The sequence below is a fragment of the Orcinus orca genome, chromosome 21 (assembly GCF_937001465.1).
Source record: "Orcinus orca chromosome 21, mOrcOrc1.1, whole genome shotgun sequence".
Taxonomy (NCBI): domain Eukaryota; kingdom Metazoa; phylum Chordata; class Mammalia; order Artiodactyla; family Delphinidae; genus Orcinus; species Orcinus orca.
Genome location: NC_064579.1, coordinates 13,970,525 through 13,986,974, shown reverse-complemented (window position 1 = coordinate 13,986,974; position 16,450 = coordinate 13,970,525). Strand labels below are relative to the sequence as shown.

The 16,450-nt window shown below is 49.3% G+C and overlaps 1 protein-coding gene across 4 annotated transcripts in view; it reads right to left on the bottom strand.

The window, feature by feature from the left end:
• Nucleotides 1-16,450, bottom strand: part of PRAG1 (PEAK1 related, kinase-activating pseudokinase 1) — a 49,307-nt gene that overhangs the window by 29,679 nt on the left and 3,178 nt on the right. For 2 of the 4 annotated variants that reach the window (XM_033400614.2, XM_049704228.1), the window contains exons 2-3: nucleotides 14,674-15,093; nucleotides 10,817-12,648 (exon numbers count right to left, since the gene is read on the bottom strand). In XM_033400614.2, the coding sequence (XP_033256505.1) occupies nucleotides 10,817-12,648; nucleotides 14,674-15,003 (2,162 nt within the window). In that variant the 5' untranslated portion in view covers nucleotides 15,004-15,093. Of the gene's footprint in view, nucleotides 1-10,816; nucleotides 12,685-14,673; nucleotides 15,177-16,450 lie in introns of those variants that run through there. The other 2 variants (XM_033400613.2, XM_049704229.1) reach the window with 2 other exon arrangements.

Below are 16,450 nucleotides of genomic sequence, written 5' to 3'. Positions count from 1 at the left end.
AGGTACATAGAAGGTACTGGTTATACAGAAAGATGGATGGGTGGATGGATGGATAGATGGGGAGAGAGACAGAGAGAAGACTTCAGCAGCCTCCAGCAAACCCAGTAATTCTTTCTGCTACCTGGATAGAAGCAGAAAATGGATGGGCTAGAGATTTCATTCTCTTGGTACTTTGAAGAGACCCAAAAAAGAAAGTTCATCAGGGTGATTCTTTGAGGACATGCATTATTCTAAAATAACTAGGAAGAGTTGACTTGTCTGTCATCCAGACCTCAGTTTGAATGTACATATTCAAGAGCTTGATAAACGGTAGTGTAGCTCCAGGTTCAGGGGCTGACGTAGTCTTCAGATGACCAGGTAGCTTAGCTCCATTACACAAAAATTTAGAAACAGAAGAACCTCTTTTATTATATTAGCCTGCCTCCCCGCTGTAAAAAAGGAACCTCCCATGATTCCTTCCCCCTTCACACCACCTCCCCACCCTCTAGCACACAGAAGACTTCCAGTGATGGACTGAACTAAAACTGTGCTGAGTTGTTGCTCACCAACCTGGGAATCGCCGCTGTTCTAGCCCTGACCTATGCCTGTTGGAATCAATCCACCACAATGATCTCTGCCTGGCCAGAATCTTTTTGTTTCTAGACTACTGATTTTGGCAACCCTGCTTTCAGAATGATCTTTCCCTCCTTCTCTTGACTCAGCAAATGCTTCAAGTCCACTTTGTTGACCCAGCTTCTGAGCCCAGCTATTGGGCTTAAGAAATCTGTATGTATTTATGTTAGATTTCATTCCTACCCTCCTGACTCGGGAGATTCGGGCTATTTGTAACTAAGCTCCTAGGATGATCTACTTCTCTACTCTCGACTTTGGTCCAGCCTGTTGCCTAATAAGGATAAGGTTCCCCTCCTACTCCTGGGTCAGTTTGTCAGCACCCTCTTACCTGCTCCCCAACAGCTTCATCTCCTGTCCACAGACTTAGCTGAACCCTCCCCACCCCAGGTAAGGGTTCTGGTCACCCAATTCCAACATGGGATGGTGTGCTCCCCACGCCATCAATTCTTGGACACCAGCTGGGTGTTCTACCATTCAACTCAATTCTGACACTATCTACCCAGAGACAGCATCAGGTTCCACAAGGTTAAGGGCTCAGTCCCACAAGACCGCCCTCTGTTGCAGACGACCGGCTAGGGTTAGACAGGTTGGAGGTTCCAAACTGGCTGCAGAAGCTCACAGAGAAACATTTTACTTAAAATTAAAAGCACATGACTCGGGCTTCCCTGGTGGCGCAGTGGTTGAGAGTCTGCCTGCCAATGCAGGGGACGCGGGTTCGTGCCCCGGTCCGGGAAGATCCCACATGCCGCGGAGCGGCTGGGCCCGTGAGCCATGGCCGCTGAGCCTGCGCGTCCGGAGCCTGTGCCCCGCAATGGGAGAGGCCACAACAGTGAGAGGCCCACGTACCGCAAAAAAAAAAAAAAAAAAAAAAAAGCACATGACTCAGGAAGAGCCAGATGGAAGAGATGCCTCGGGCAAGGTATAGGGAAAGGGCAGGGAGCTGCCATGCCCTCTCCCAGTGCCCCACAGGCCACATGTGCCACTTGCTTCACCAACCTGGAAGCTCTCTGAAGCCTGTCCTTTTGGGTTTTTATGGAGGCTTCATTACATTACGTATGCATGACTGATTAAATAATTTAAATCATCGGCCACTGGAGACAGATTCAACCACCAGTCCCTCTCCCCTCCCTGGAGGTGGTAGTGGGGGGTAAGACTGAAATACCGACCCTAATTACATGATTGGTTCCCCTGGCAACCGGCTTCATCCTTAGGTGGGGTCCAAAAGTCAGCTCATTAACATAATAAAAGACACCTTTATGGCTTTCAGCACTGAGGAAATTCCAAGGGTTTTAGGAGCTCTGTGCCAGCAATGGGGAGGAAGACCAAATGTAGATTTCTTATTATAAATCAAAATATCACACTAGGTAACTCCAAACATCCTCACTCTTCACTAGGCAGCCCAGTGCTTCTCTAGGAAAGCACAAAACCGTGCAGACTGGGACCACAATTAACGCATGCTTCCTGACCAGCTAGCTCTTGCGGCTCCCTGGCCATCCTTTCACTGGACCTCCCATTCTCCAAAGCAAGACTGATGTTAAGTATTTCATCGCACACACATTTTACTTTTCTGTTTCCGTAGAGGTGAATACCTGGGTTTGCTCCAACTCCCTGCTACTGTAAGCAATGTTGTAAAGATCTTCACTGGGGCTTCCCTGGTGGCGCAGCGGCTGAGAATCTGCCTGCCAATGCAGGGGACACGGGTTCAAGCCCTGGTCTGGGAAGATCCCACATGCCGCGGAGTAACTAGGCCCGTGAGCCACAACTACTGAGCCTGCGCGTCTGGAGCTTGTGCTCCACAACAAGAGAGGCCACGACAGTGAGAGGCCCGTGCACCGCGATAAAGAGTGGCCCCCACTCACCGCAACTAGAGAAAGCCCACGCACAGAAACGAAGACTCAACACAGCCAAAAATAAATAAATAAACAAAATTTTTTTAAAAAATTAAAAAATTTAAAAAAAAAAAGATCTTCACTGTATATGCCCCTAATTGGTCTGTGTGTGTTACCCTAAGGCATGGCTCAGGAATGAAGACCATGGGGACACAGTGTGGTCTCATACTTAATTGTCCGGAGTAATTCGTTTTAGCTCCACTTACACCAAGTCCTCAATACTTGGTGATTGAATGACTATCAACATCAAGAAAGTCTCAGACTCTGTACTGTTGGAAGAGTCTTTCATTAGCTTTCCCTGCTTTCGCAGGAAGCACAGACCAGTATTTAAGGTAGGCCAAGAAGCTGGATCAAGGGGCTGGATTTAGGATTTACTGCACAGACAATTCCCTGTTTCAAGAGAACACAAATATAGAGAAGGCATTTTGAGAGATTTGAAGGGAGGTCACCAAGTAAACGTAACAGATCAGTGAATATTCCTGTCCCGGATTTCTTCTACTTTCTTACCTAGGGAGATGCGTTTTGTCCTCATGTTGAACATTTTTATTAAAAAGATGGCCTTGGGCTTCCTTGGTGGCGTAGTGGTTAAGAATCCGCCTGCTAACGCAGGGACACGGGTTCAAGCCCTGGTCTGGGAAGACCCCACATGCCACGGAGCAACTAAGCCTGTGCACCACAACTACTGAGCCTGTGTTCTAGAGCCCGTGAGCCACAGCTACTGAGCCTGCATGCCACAACCACTGAAGCCCTCGCGCCTAGAGCCCGTGCTCCACAAGAAAAGAAGCCACCGCAATGAAGAGTAGCCCCCGCTAGCTGCAACTAGGGAGAAGCCCATGCACAGCAACGAAGACCGAACGCAGCCAAAAAGAAATAAATACAAGAAATAAATTTATTTAAAAAAAAAAAGATGGCCTAACTTGCCACCAGTCAAAAAGACTTGGAAAAATTACATGTAATATTAATTATGAAAACAATAATTTGTCTTCAATTTCCAAAATTTAAATTTATATTATAATATTTAATTTCCAATTACAAAAACTATTCCTCCAAAAGATTCTGACATACCTCCTAACCCTTACTCCTCAATCTGGGACACAGAAAGTCAGTGCTATAAGTCAAAGAGGGTGAGGCTAAGTGAAAATTCATTGTTTAATGAGATTTAAGGACCGAAAATGTAAATTTAAGGTCTATAAGGAGAAATAATACTTTAAATATTGGATACTAGACTTAACGGTAACTGTTTTTTACTAAAATAGAGTTCCCAAAATGCATGGAATATTCATAATCACTCATTAAACTTCACAGAATATTCACAGTCCCTCATTAAGAGAAAACCAAACATTTTGGCACAATAGTCTGAAATTGAGGCTGTAATCAGAGAGGAAGACCATCTTCTGCAAACTCTTTGCTTTGGGCCATGTGGGCTGGACAGACCACACACCCCTCCCAGGTATGAACTTTTAAATTAGTATACGAAACAGTTATTGACCACCAATGATTTTGCATCACCGATGGTAAACTTTAGATTCTGAAGCTGGATTGGCAAGCAGCTGGCACACATGTCTGCACTCCCCCCTCGTATAACGTGCAGACAGTACTGATGGATGATGGCAAGCTCTCCTGCAGGGTGGGCACGTGGCCTCACTGTTTTCCATGAAGAGCTCCAGACTGGTACTCCAACTGATTGCAGCTGGTGTGGAGGATGCAGCCTAACTTGTGGTGCGAGAATATGCAGTCACAAAACCCTCCTTTTGAGCTGCACACATTCATAAGGATTATTTTAAGTGACCTCCTCACTACGACTGATTTTAAAATTCCAAGGACTCTTCTTCCCTTTCTTCCTGATCTTCAAGGTCTTATTACTAATTCATGTGTCTATTTATCTCAACCATTCATGGTTTTATCCAAGGTGGCTGCATTTTCATTCATTTTGACTGTCTACAGAGCTCCTGAAGTCAGGAGCCATTCTGGAGGGTTTCTACAACTCAGGGACATACGGTGCACACACCGCCAATTATGGGCCTAAAACACAAGTTTTAAACTCTAGGGAAAATTTTTATAGCACGTGCATAAATGGGCACGAAACAGCTAAAAACCAAACCGACAGGAAGTCAGGGGGATCATTTGATAGTGACAGATACTAAAATTAACTGGAGAGTAAAATATCTGAGTAAAAAGGGAAGGATTTTTTTAAAGTAGTCTTTAATCTGGAACTTCCCCTTTGCCCCCAATGGAGAACACTTGTTTATATAAGTCTGCCTGTTAAAAAAGTACAGAGAATAAACTGTCCAGGGCATCAGACAAAAGTGGAAGCAGGGGATTTTACAGAGCTGTATGGGAACTGCACGAACACCCTTAATACCCAGCATTTTTAGGGATCTGCTCAAAAGCCAATAGAAAGAAATAATGAGCGATTTTAGCACAGACGATGAAGACTCTCATCTTAAACTCTGAAAAGTATTAGCTGCAGAAATGGCTGCTGAGGAGTCTCTGTAGTTGGTCTATCTACCCTGATAGAGGGAAACGCAAGCCTTTTCATGACCGCCAAACAACAAATTTCTTGCACTACAAACAGAGAATAGAGGTGTGAGTTCCACACCTCAAAGGTAGGCTGGCTATTCTAGGAACAAAGTCCCTTTGATCACTTGATGGGCAGAGGGGGCTTGATCATATGGCCCATGCTTGTGTTTCCCAACCCACCTCGGAAAGCACAGAAAATCTATTCTCAGAGAAATTAAACCACACCCTAGAATTCCTTGCAATTCATGGGTGGGGAAAAAATGTCCTTAGGTGATTACTGCCTGAAAGGAACATTCTTGTGGCAAGAGAGGGCTGGGCTCCACACACCTGCTCAGCTTTAAAAAAAAAGAGCAAATGTACAATCGTTGGAGAGTAATTAATCCATGAAAGGATGCATTGTGCCCTCATGGTGTTTGCCCACCTTGAAGCATTAATAATTATTAACTTCAGTTTCTTTAACTCAAGGCGACAATGTTCTATTGAGCAAGGCTGGCCACAGAATTATAATGGGGTGTCCAGTAAAAAATAAGGCCAAGATCTGTAGTTCCCTCTGGCCTTTCTTCCCCCTAATTCAATAATCTTTTATTGAATACCTACTATGTCCCAAGGTATCCTATGGGAAAGTCAAAGAAAAGTGTATAAAACGTGGTTCCTGTACTCCCAAGAGTTTACAAGCTTTCAGAGAGATATGAATACGAATCCAGTTTAGTTCAAGACACTACATTAGCTGCCAAAACAAAGGCAAGAAAAGAGCACTGGGGCCACCCGAAACTGGGGTGTCAGAAAGATACTTTGATACAAGTATTTAATGATGCTACTTGTTCCTTTTCCAATATTTCTTCATGCGCAAAACATAAAGTTAGGTGCTTTGGGCCATAATGAAATAAACAGGGTATGGCCTCTGCCTACTACTGTCTATTGGATAAAAATTTCTTGAGCATCTACACGTGCCCGGCATCAAACAGGATATTTTGGGATGACAGATGGTTAAGCCTGCTTTTCACCTTCAAGGAGCATCTGGATTTTTTTTTTTTTTTAATAAATGGTTATGTATATGCTGTACTATGTGTGATCTTGTATCAGGTCAAAGGACCCTAAAGGAAGGACTATTTTTTCATTACTTCTGGACACCAAGCCGAGCTTACCTTGGCCTTACTGAATAGAACAAGGAATCTGGTGAGAGTCCAGATGCTATGGTAAACAGTCTCATCAAAAGCAATCAAAGCAGGAGTGAACCTTTCGTGGTCATTTTGCACATCTGCCGATTTAATTCATACCAACTCAACCCTCAGGGGCCTTAAGGGGCAGAACCCCAGTCACTGGCTTTTTAGCACCTTGTACAAAGTGTAACAGAAAGTAGGCAATTAGTAGATATCTGATGAATAAAATAAAGAATCTCTAATCCCTAACCTTCACCATGGATGCCTGCTCAAAAATGGAGACAATATTGTAAATATTTCATATATATGAAAATCAGTGATTTCTAAAAAAATTACAGAATAGGAAGATAGGAATCAATTTGATTTCTCCCTGCTTCAGCGTCACTAGATGTCCCATGTCAGGTTCTACCCACAAACTCATGGGAAGAGGCCAACTAGTAATTTCCCTCTGGCATGGAGCAGGGCATAAACTTGTATTGTTGATACACGTGCTTTGTTCTGTTTGCCAAACTTTGTGTGTGTGTTGAGGGGGGCGGGGTGTGGAAGGCAATTTCTCCCCCTGAAGTATGCCCAGTATTCAGTCTCCCCTGGACCGACTCGACCTCCAGCTGACTTAGTTTTGTCAAAAAGGCTAAACATAGAGAAGATTCTTGAAGCACATACAGTGCTTTCCAATACAAACTGTGATCTTCAGAATGCCACCCAGAAAAACCTGTTGTACATGAAGAGTGCGGGATTTCTTAGTAAATTGTTGCCATCCCATTGTAATCCACTACAGTAGAAAGGGCTTCAGGAATAAAGCATTTGGAGGTTTCATCAGATTGGATATGGGGTCTGGAGACAATGACCCATCTCACTCATCTGACTCCCATCCTCAAGGTCATGCTAAGAGATCATGTGATTGAGAGACCACACAACGAAGTCGTTTTGGTTCCTCTGGATAGCAACGTGGCCACTTCCGTGTGCAGAAAAGACCTCCATCTTTGACTCCATCACCACCTGTCTGCTGAGAAGCCACGTGGAAGGGAGGGAGGGAGGGAAATTAGGAATGAACGAAAGTCCAGGACAGACTCAGTCTCTGCCCCCAGAATCCCTGCAGAGGAGGAGGAGAACTTAGTACTATTGGGTTAAAATTACAATAAGCATGAGTGATAACGTGAAAACAAAGTCATCCCTCGCTTTCTTGGGGAAACGTTTCTTTCTTTTGATTAGTCTCACCTGGGGCCAGACCATTTGGAAACTAAAACCCTATAAACCTGTCTTATTCCTCAGTCACCTGTTGTCCTCTAATTCCACCTCTGAGTTCAGGTCTACCAGCCTAATTTGGGGTTTCTTTGTGAAATGCCTGCTCTGCACTAATCAGATGATTTTCCCTCAACTGACCTTGTCATTCAAAAGCCATAAGTCATTTAAAACGCAGTTTGCATCCACAAGGAAATAAAAGGCAGAAATAAATTTGATTTTTTTGCATCTTAATTACTCCCCCAGGCACTGGCTGCTCTCATTAAACTGCCTTAAGTCTTGAACGTGACATTTAAACTAAGAAGTCCGCACTTCCTTCCTGCAGGTTTTCATTTTCTAACCAGCAATATTTGTTGACCCTCACCTTCCAACTCTGCTCTAAAGTGGAGCAGGGGTGACCCAGACTCAGTGGGGTCAGTCAGGCTGAGTAGGTGTGAGCTTGTACAGGTAGGAGGCTGCCTGGGCAGCAGCAGGTAAAGAAGGACCCAGGACCCTTACCTGCCCGGGAGGAGGGGTGGGCATATACTTAAACATCTCCAAATGGCTTTCAGGCATTAAATGAGTATTGAGAGCCTTCGTCCTACATGGCATTACAGCAAGAGTTTCCTCAGGAACCCTAATGGGAGTTTACAGAGGATGATATCTCAAAACAGACAGATAAGCTACTGCCAACCATTCAAAACAAGACCACAGGAAAGCCAAGCCACTCTCGACATCTATTTTTTTTTTCCCGCCAAGTGAGTCAGTTTTGTAAAACAGGACCGTAGGAGCATGATTCTTTCTTCTTCCATAATGGCCCAAGAAAGTAGGTGGATCTGCTTAAGTAAGTGTTAGTAAAGAGTAACACCACCTTGCATGCAGCAGCCCCCGTCTCTAGAGCTGTGAGTGTACATAATACACATCGTGACAGCAGGTATCTTTGTTCACAGGTGAGCTTGATCCTTAGAAACAGGACCCACTGAACAGATGACCCATGTGAAGAAATTAAGTTAACCTGGGATGTCGCTCAAAGACCTTCCAGCATTTCTCCATCTTGGAAAACTGACATCAGCCTGCAATAGTCACCAATGTGGTGCTGGTATCGGTCCTGGATCAACTGTGGGCTGCATTCTCATTAATACTCTGATGTGCCACCACACGGCTAGGTTTGAAGGCTGTGGGTTCCTGACACCCTCCTCAAAGGAATTCAGTACGTACAGTACCGAGTTCCAGAAACAAAAGTCAATTTATGGTCCTGAGCCTGCCCTCTTATCTCCTCATGGGAGAGATGTGATGATTCAAAAGAGAATGTTGGTAGTGCTTGAAAAATCTTCCTCAAATGAATATATATATACTAGTTTGATTTATTTTAAATGGCCAGATGCTCTTTTCTTTTTTCTGTGTCCCTTACGCTAATTTTATTTCCTAGATTTTTCTCCCCAAAGTTCTGAAAATAAAAACGTTTTTTAAGAGCTGGCACCTAGAACCTCTGAGATTCCCACCTGGTTTATGTTTTATATAATCCAGTGGTTTTGTCATAAAAAACTGGCCCCCAAACTTGATCGCAATCAACCCAGATGCTAACGAACATTCTACCTGAGTCACATTGTTACAGTGGGTGACTGGGGTTTCTCCAAACATTATGATTCTCACCAGGAAAGTTTTAGTTCCTTCCCCAAGGCTCAGGTGGTGTTCCTGGGATCGGGCCAGGCCCATTCCTACAGGGTGTGTGTGTCCCTGCCACTGTCAACAGCTTGGGGCGGCTTTTGCCTACATAACTAATCTCTGCATTGGATTCTGCTCATCTCACTCGAGAGCCTTTCAACAACGGGGTGCTGCAAATGTATTGTTATTATTAGCCCATTTCGGACAATGACTTGGAGTAGAGTTCACAGCGAGCGGCTTGCGTAAGATCACTTCACCTGCAGGTGAGACAGGCACAGCATGAACTCGATTTTCTGACTCCAAAGCCAGTGCTTTCCTCCAGCCTTCCCAGGCCTGAGGCAGACAGATACAATGCCCACGTTTTACTCGCATGCCCTGCCTGCTCCCTAAGCCGGCTGATGTGCCCTAGGTGTTTGGAAGCATAGACTTTGGAAGCAGACTGCCACGTATGGCCGTGTGACCTTGGCAGGTTACTCAGCTCTTCCTATCTCTGTTTCGTCATCTGTAGATGGTAATTCCTCCTTCCTAGAGCTGTTCTGAGCATCAAATGAGTTAATACGTCTAAGTCTCTTAGCTCCCTGCCTGGCCCATAGTAAATGCCATATAAATGGGAGCTCTTCTGAGCTGCCTCATTCATTTAGGCAGTGAAAACTGTAGCCCAAGAGCCTGCGGTCGCCCTACGATCTGGAGGATGGCTGTCTACTCCGCATAGCAGGCGCCCAACTCGATACCAGAATAAAGTAGCGGTGCCAGAAAAAGCCCACGTTAGAACGCATCACAGCCCGTGATGCTTTGATGTTCAAAGTCAAGTGTCACAGCCGCTTCCCCCTGCGGTCAGTTCCCCGCTTCTGACATCAACCTGGAGGCACATGAGCTAAAACAGAACCAACAGAGATGACCCGACTGAAGGAAAGTCTGTTCGGAAAGGCTGTCAGCTTTTGAAAAACAGCAGGTTGCTCCTTTCCCTGATAGGAATCAGTTCTGCTCTAATAGAGGGCCATTTTTACCCCCCAGAATTTGAACTCCATGCACAACTCAATACCTTAAAAAAGGCATTTGTTTTTCTTGGGCCTTTGAGAGGGACTTTAAACCGGACTTTAAACTCGGGCCTTTGAGAGCAGTGAAGCAGTGGAGAGAGCTTTCAGTTTCAGCATGCTACCATGAAACTACATATATATTTTTTTCTTTAAAAACCCACATCTGAGGGTTCCAAACCATGTGCAGCACCTCCTGCTACTCTGCTTTTGGCTCCAAAGCCTAATCGCCATCATGGTCCCAATTCAGGAGCCCTTGCTCCTTGGCCTCCCCATCTCGTTGCCTCTTGAGATTCTGTAGCATAGCCTCCTGGAGCCTACTTTTCCACGTTTAAATAAACGGGGAATTTCAGGATTTGGGGGGAAAAGCCTGCTGAAGACACTTCAGAGGGACGGAGAGAAAAAAGAGTACCAGATTATAAGAGGATGGGCACCAGGAAAGAGCGACAGCTTGGCATTGCTTCTTGGAAAGACGCCTTCCGAATAGCCAATCCCAAGCAGGGCACTGCTTGTAGGTTTGTGTGCTGAGCACCAAGTCACAGAAATTTACACAAAGGCACGAGGGCCTTTGGGCCGACACTGGTGCCTGGAGGTAGGGCTCTGAGCCTGGGCCTGATGGCTTCGGCACAGGTGGCAAAGACCAAGGTTTCTGGAAGAGGCCTCGGTCCTGCCAGACGAGCCCCGGAGTCGCGCGCACACACACAACTGTACTCACCGTGACTTCGGAGGCGGCGGGGGAGGCGAGAATGCCTCGATCCCACTTTTGTCCTTGGGGAACTCAAAGGCAAACGAGGCCGATTTGCTCATCCCGGTCCCGGCTTTGCTCTTCGGCCCAGAGGCGCCGTCTGTGGGGCGGGGTCGGAGCCAGGTGGAGGAGCTGCATGGGCCCGTGGGGCCACCGTCCACCCCTCTCCCCCAGCTTTGTCTCAACAAGTCCTGCTCCACCTCCTCCTCTTCCTCTATCCGGCACTGGCGGCTCCAGGCGCCGGTCTGGTACCGGGGCCGCCTCTGGTCCGAGGCTGACGTGGCAGTGGCGGGCGGGGGGCCCCTGGCAGAGTCGCTGGCAGGGACACCGTTGGCCCGGCAGGAGGAAGCAGGGTCAGCGGGGCCCCTGGATGGAGGCTGGGGCCCAGTGACACCCGAGTTGCCTTCGCTGAGGCTGGGCTGGGGGGAGGCCGATGGGGACACCGGGGACCCTCCGGGGCTACTCTTGGACAGCTTGGGAGGGATGGCAGGCCTCCCCTTGGGCGTGCTCTCACTGGCACCATGATGGCGGCTCTCCCTCGAGCTGAGCCCCTGCCCAGCCGAAGGCTCCCCTTCGCCTGCCTCAGGGGCCTGGCTCAGGGGCCCGCGAGGCCACTGCACCCCCACCGAGGAGTCGGGGCTGCTCAGGTAGATTGTCCGGTGGTCTTCTTCTGGGTGGGCCGCCATGACTGTGATGGTGGCCGCCACCTGGGGGGCCACCTCTGGGCCTTCCCTGTCCTGGCCCCAGCCAGACGTTGTTTTCTGAGCCCAGGTGTTAGCCATCCTCACCTGGCCCTGGCCCTGGGCAGCTGCCGCCTGTTCTGCCTTGGCCTGTGGCCTGGAAGGCACTGGAACAGCCTTCTTCCTCTTGGTGCTCTCAGCATAGATGGGTTCAGGCTGTGCAGTCTCCCCGGGGTGGGATGGGGCCTGGGGCTCCCCAGTCAGCCCCAGGCACCTGCTGGAGGCCACCCCGTGGCAGCCAGAGTCCTGCTGCTTCCCCGGCCCAGGTGCCTTCATGAGGGAGCAGGAATCGCTCTCGTGCTGGGGGACCAAGGGGCTGCTGGCGCGGCTACTGGCACTCCCGCAGGAGAGGCCATCCGAGGAGCTGGCAGCCTCCAAGGTGAGGGACTGCTTCTTGGGGCCCAGGCGGGGTGGGTTCTCTGTCGGGCCCTGGGTGCGGCACTCCCTGGGGAAGCTCAAAGCCCGCCTCTCCTCCTCGGTTGGCTTCGAGCACATCCCCTGCTCCCAGCAGGCCGGCGAGCAGTCCCTGCAGCCCTGTCTGCGCCCCGAGTCCTCAGCCTGTGAGGCGTCCTGACCACCTGGGCTCCCAGGGCAGCAGTCCAGGATGGAGCAGTATTCTCCCCCTTCGCTGTCCCCTGAGGGCGAGCACCTTTGATCGCTGTCATCCTCCGAGGGCAGGGATTCCCGCAGGGGCTGTGCAGAGGGGTAGGGCCTGGGGCCCTTGTGGCAGCCAGAGGTCATCTCAGCAAAGGCAGCCAGTTTCTGGCGGAAGCTCTCCTGAGGGGAGGTCAGCTCTTGGTAGGGAATGGTGGGTTTATCTTCTCGTCCAAGCTTCTCATCGGGGAAGCTCACTGGGTGGAAGGCGACACTCCGTTCCCCCCGGGGCTCTAGGCTGTGCAGGCCGACCATGGCATAGGCAGGGGGGCAGCGAGGGTGCTCCCCGTCTGCCGGGGCCAAGGGCCCAGCAGGCTTCTGGACGCCTCGGAAGCTGCCCAGGTAAACTACTGGCACATCTTCCTGCTTCGGGAGGGGGAGCTTGCCGGGGGCTCGTCTCCAGATGACCTACACAGTCCCAAGGTTAAAAGACTTACATTAGACCTTGTCAGAGAAAAAAGGAAGAGAGAGAAAGTGAGAGGGCAGGGCCATGACACTGTAAACTGTCTTCCGAGCCACCATGAAGCAGGCGGGCAGCGTGCCTACCCTCTAACCTCCCCACAGCCTTCGTGTCATCACTGGGGGCCCGTGGAGCCACTGGGCTTCCCGTACACTGCACTCCTCACCCCCGTCTGTAATTCTTTTGGCTTAGGTCTGTGAGGTGGGGGGGGGGGGGGGGAAACGCCAAAGAATAACGTTTTGCCTTCTCCCTCGAAACTGCTGGACGAGATAAGTTCTCCCAAGGGCTTCGAAATAGAGTTTGGGGTTTTGTTTAATTTTTGCTTTGTGTTCATTAGTGTTTTGATAACATTGTCACAGCACAAAGAAAACAAAGCCATAAAGCTTTTAAAAACACTTTGGGGGGCTTCCCTAGTGGCGCAGTGGTTGAGAGTCCGCCTGCCGATGCAGGGGACACGGGTTCGTGCCCCGGTCTGGGAAGATCCCACATGCCGCAGAGCGGCTGGGCCCGTGAGCCATGGCCGCAGAGCCTGTGTGGCTAGAGCCTGTGCTCCACTACGGGAGAGGCCACAACTGTGAGAGGCCCACGTACAGCCAAAAAAACCCCCAAAAACAAAAAAAAACCCAAAAGACACTTTGGGTGGGTGGTGGTGGGGTCGGAGGGCAGCAAGGTGAGGGCCGCTCTCCGAGCTGGATCCCAGCTCCCTTGCTTCGCTCTGAGCTGTGCTCTTTCTCCCAGTTACAGGCAGTGACCTCAGCCGAGGCTGCATAAGTGGCTGGACTAGTCGAGCTAGAGACAGTGATGTGGGGTGGTCATTCCCATCACTGAAATCACTGTCCCCTCCTCCTTCCCCTCTAGTCTCCCCTATCCCCAGTTTTAAAGCAGTCTCAAGGCAGGGTCGGCCCCTGGCTCCTTTCCAAGATGATTCAGAACAGAAAGAGTCCCTGGTTTACATCTGTGAAGGTCAAAGGTATCGAGAAAGGCCTGGGGAATGGGTGTAACCAGCTTCTGCAAAATGGGGCGGCTTTGAAGGGGACAGGAAGCTGAATGCAGCCCCAGGAGATGGCTCACCTTAGTCAAGCCTCCCTTGATTTAAAACTGACCTCTGATCTCACAGACGCTCACACACCCTTCCTGACCCCTCACTATGATATTTTAAGGAAAACTAGTTAAGTTCTTAGAATATGCCCTAGAAATGCAGATTCCCAGAAGACATGTCTAGAGGCAGTAGGCTCCATGTGCCCTTTAAATAATTACACCTTGGTCAGGGTCACCTGGGGGATGAGCGGAATGGTCTAACCTCTAAGGATGTAATTGTCTTTAGTAATCCTAGATCAGAGCTGGAAAAACCCAAGCTCCCAAATTGGAAATATGAACACTGTCTGGGAGTTGGATGACATTATGGAATTACTGCTGACATTTTTAAGTGTGATAATGATATTTTTGTATAAAGACTTTATGTTTTAAAGACGTACGGACATGATGCAGTATGTGGGGTTTGCTTTAAAACCCCAGGTGGGGAAGGGAGGGTCGGGGCAGGGGTAGAGATGGAACAAGATTGGTCATGAGTTGATGATTGTTCAACCTCACGCGGCAGGGTGGTGGATGCATGGGATTCGTTAAGCAATTCTTGCTACTTTTGTATATATTTAAAATGATCCATTAAATAAAAAAAATTTTTTTAACTTTTTAGGAAAAGCTTCATTCTGGTGTGCCCTGATACAGTCTTCAAATGAACTTGGGGGGACTGCATTGATGGTTCTCAGCCTAAAGGGACAGAGAGAAAGGAGGGCAGAGAGAAAAGAGAGGGCGGTAGTTGGGAAGGAGCAGTTTTGGGGTGAGCCAACAGGAAGCCACCCTGCAGGAGTCCTGCTGGGACAGCCCTCCTTGGCCACCCGCCAGTCACCGGTGTTACAACAGGAGCAGCCTCGTAAAAATACCACAAAAATACCACGGGGCTGAGTCAGCCTCACCTGCGCAACGTCGGCACTCACGCCAGCCTCTGTCCACCCATCGGAGGCGTCGGAGCTCATCATGGTGGGCTTCACGGCAATGGTGGGCTTGGAGTAGGGCGAGCTGCTCAGGCCTTCATCTTCTGGGCGGCCGCTCTCGGGCCTGGGGGGCAGGCGAGGCGGAGGGGGCAGGCTGCCAGCTCGGGGCTGGGGGCGGCCAGGTGCCGGCTGGTGGTCGGTGCGCAGGCAGAAGCAGTTTTTGCAGGACCCGGGCTTCCAGATGTGCTCCACAAAGTCGCTGCACGCAGACATTTTCGGGCTCTCGGGGTTCACTGGGATGGTCTGGTGCATCTTGAGCAGCAGGCGGGGTGCTGGTTCATCTTGCGCCTGGCTCCCTGCCGTGGTCTCAGGGGAGGCGGATGGGGCTCACAGGGTGGCTTCCTGGAAAGGCAGAACACTTGCCTCATCAGAGATCTCCCCTGCCAGAGGACGGGGGCATGATCAATTCGAGTCTGACGATGTGACTGGGGAGCAGAGCGGGGAGCGGGGGGAAAGGAGGAGAAAGAGGTAAAGATGAATATTCTATTTATTCTGAGACCCTCACCCATTTGTCATGAGGCTCTTAATCCCTTTCTAGTGGTGTGGCCTTAGAAAAGCCGTAAAAGCTAAACACAGCTCTGTTGCATGAGTAGAGAGCGTAAAAGACACTTCAGTCCCCTAAACTCCTGAGTGCTTGGAGGTTTGGGGCAGTTAACGGGAAGAAACCGCACAGGGCTGGCGATGAGAAGCTTGTGGCTGACCCATGCCTCCCCTGCTGCTAGGGGTCTCGAGCCTGGGACTCTGCCCCAGAGAAACAAGAACTACCAAGTAGGACAGCAGATAAAAATCGTGGCTTCTGGAAGACAAGCCACAATTTTTAACCAAGAACGATGTGTGTGGGGAGGCAGGCCTGGGCTCTGAAAGCAGCACTGTAACCCATACTTGTGAGGATACGGAGACAGAAGTGGTGAGCAAGGGGGGAGGTGGGGTGCCGGCTGCCTCCCAGGGACCTTTGTCGGGAGGTCTGGCATCTTGGGAATTCGCCCTCCCCGGCCCCCCTTTCTTAGTATGCCTCATTCAATCCAGGGCTCAGTGAGATCAATACAGCCAGAGCTGCAGGGCCAGGGGGAAACCGAAAGAGAGATTCATGGTCACAACAGCCCTGTGGTCTAGGGCTGGTTAGGCTACAACAGAAGGAAGAGATGATCACAGTTATTTTCCCTACGAGGCCCCTGAAGGGGAGGCAGTGAGCTTGCTGAAAGAGTTTGTTGCCTCTGACAGTAAAAACTGAAGGCTGAGAGTTTGCACCATAGAATTCACTCAGTAAATTCACCATTGAGGGGGAACTCGAAGGGTTGCAGATTTTAACCAGTTAACCTGAATAACATCCATCAGGTAGCTGTCATCCCCATTTTACAGATGGGAAAAGAACGGCAGCGACATCAACTAAGACTTGGCCACAGACACAGAGAGTTCGGGGGTTCTAGAAAAAGAAGCCAACTTTGCTGGCAGCTCCTCATTATCACCTCACTCATCACCTCATTCTTTATACTGAGTTGCTGCCATTATCTGCTGCTTTTGCTCTTCTTTCCTCATTTAAATGAACTGACTTCCTCAAAAGGAGAGCGTTCAGGAGAAAATCGTCCTGAAGAATCTACAGTGAACATACTCTCATTAAACAGGGAGGGTTTGGCCCTGGGATCTGCTTTCCACTTTCCTCCCGTGAGACCTGGCTCTGAGGTTGATGCTGTCCATACCA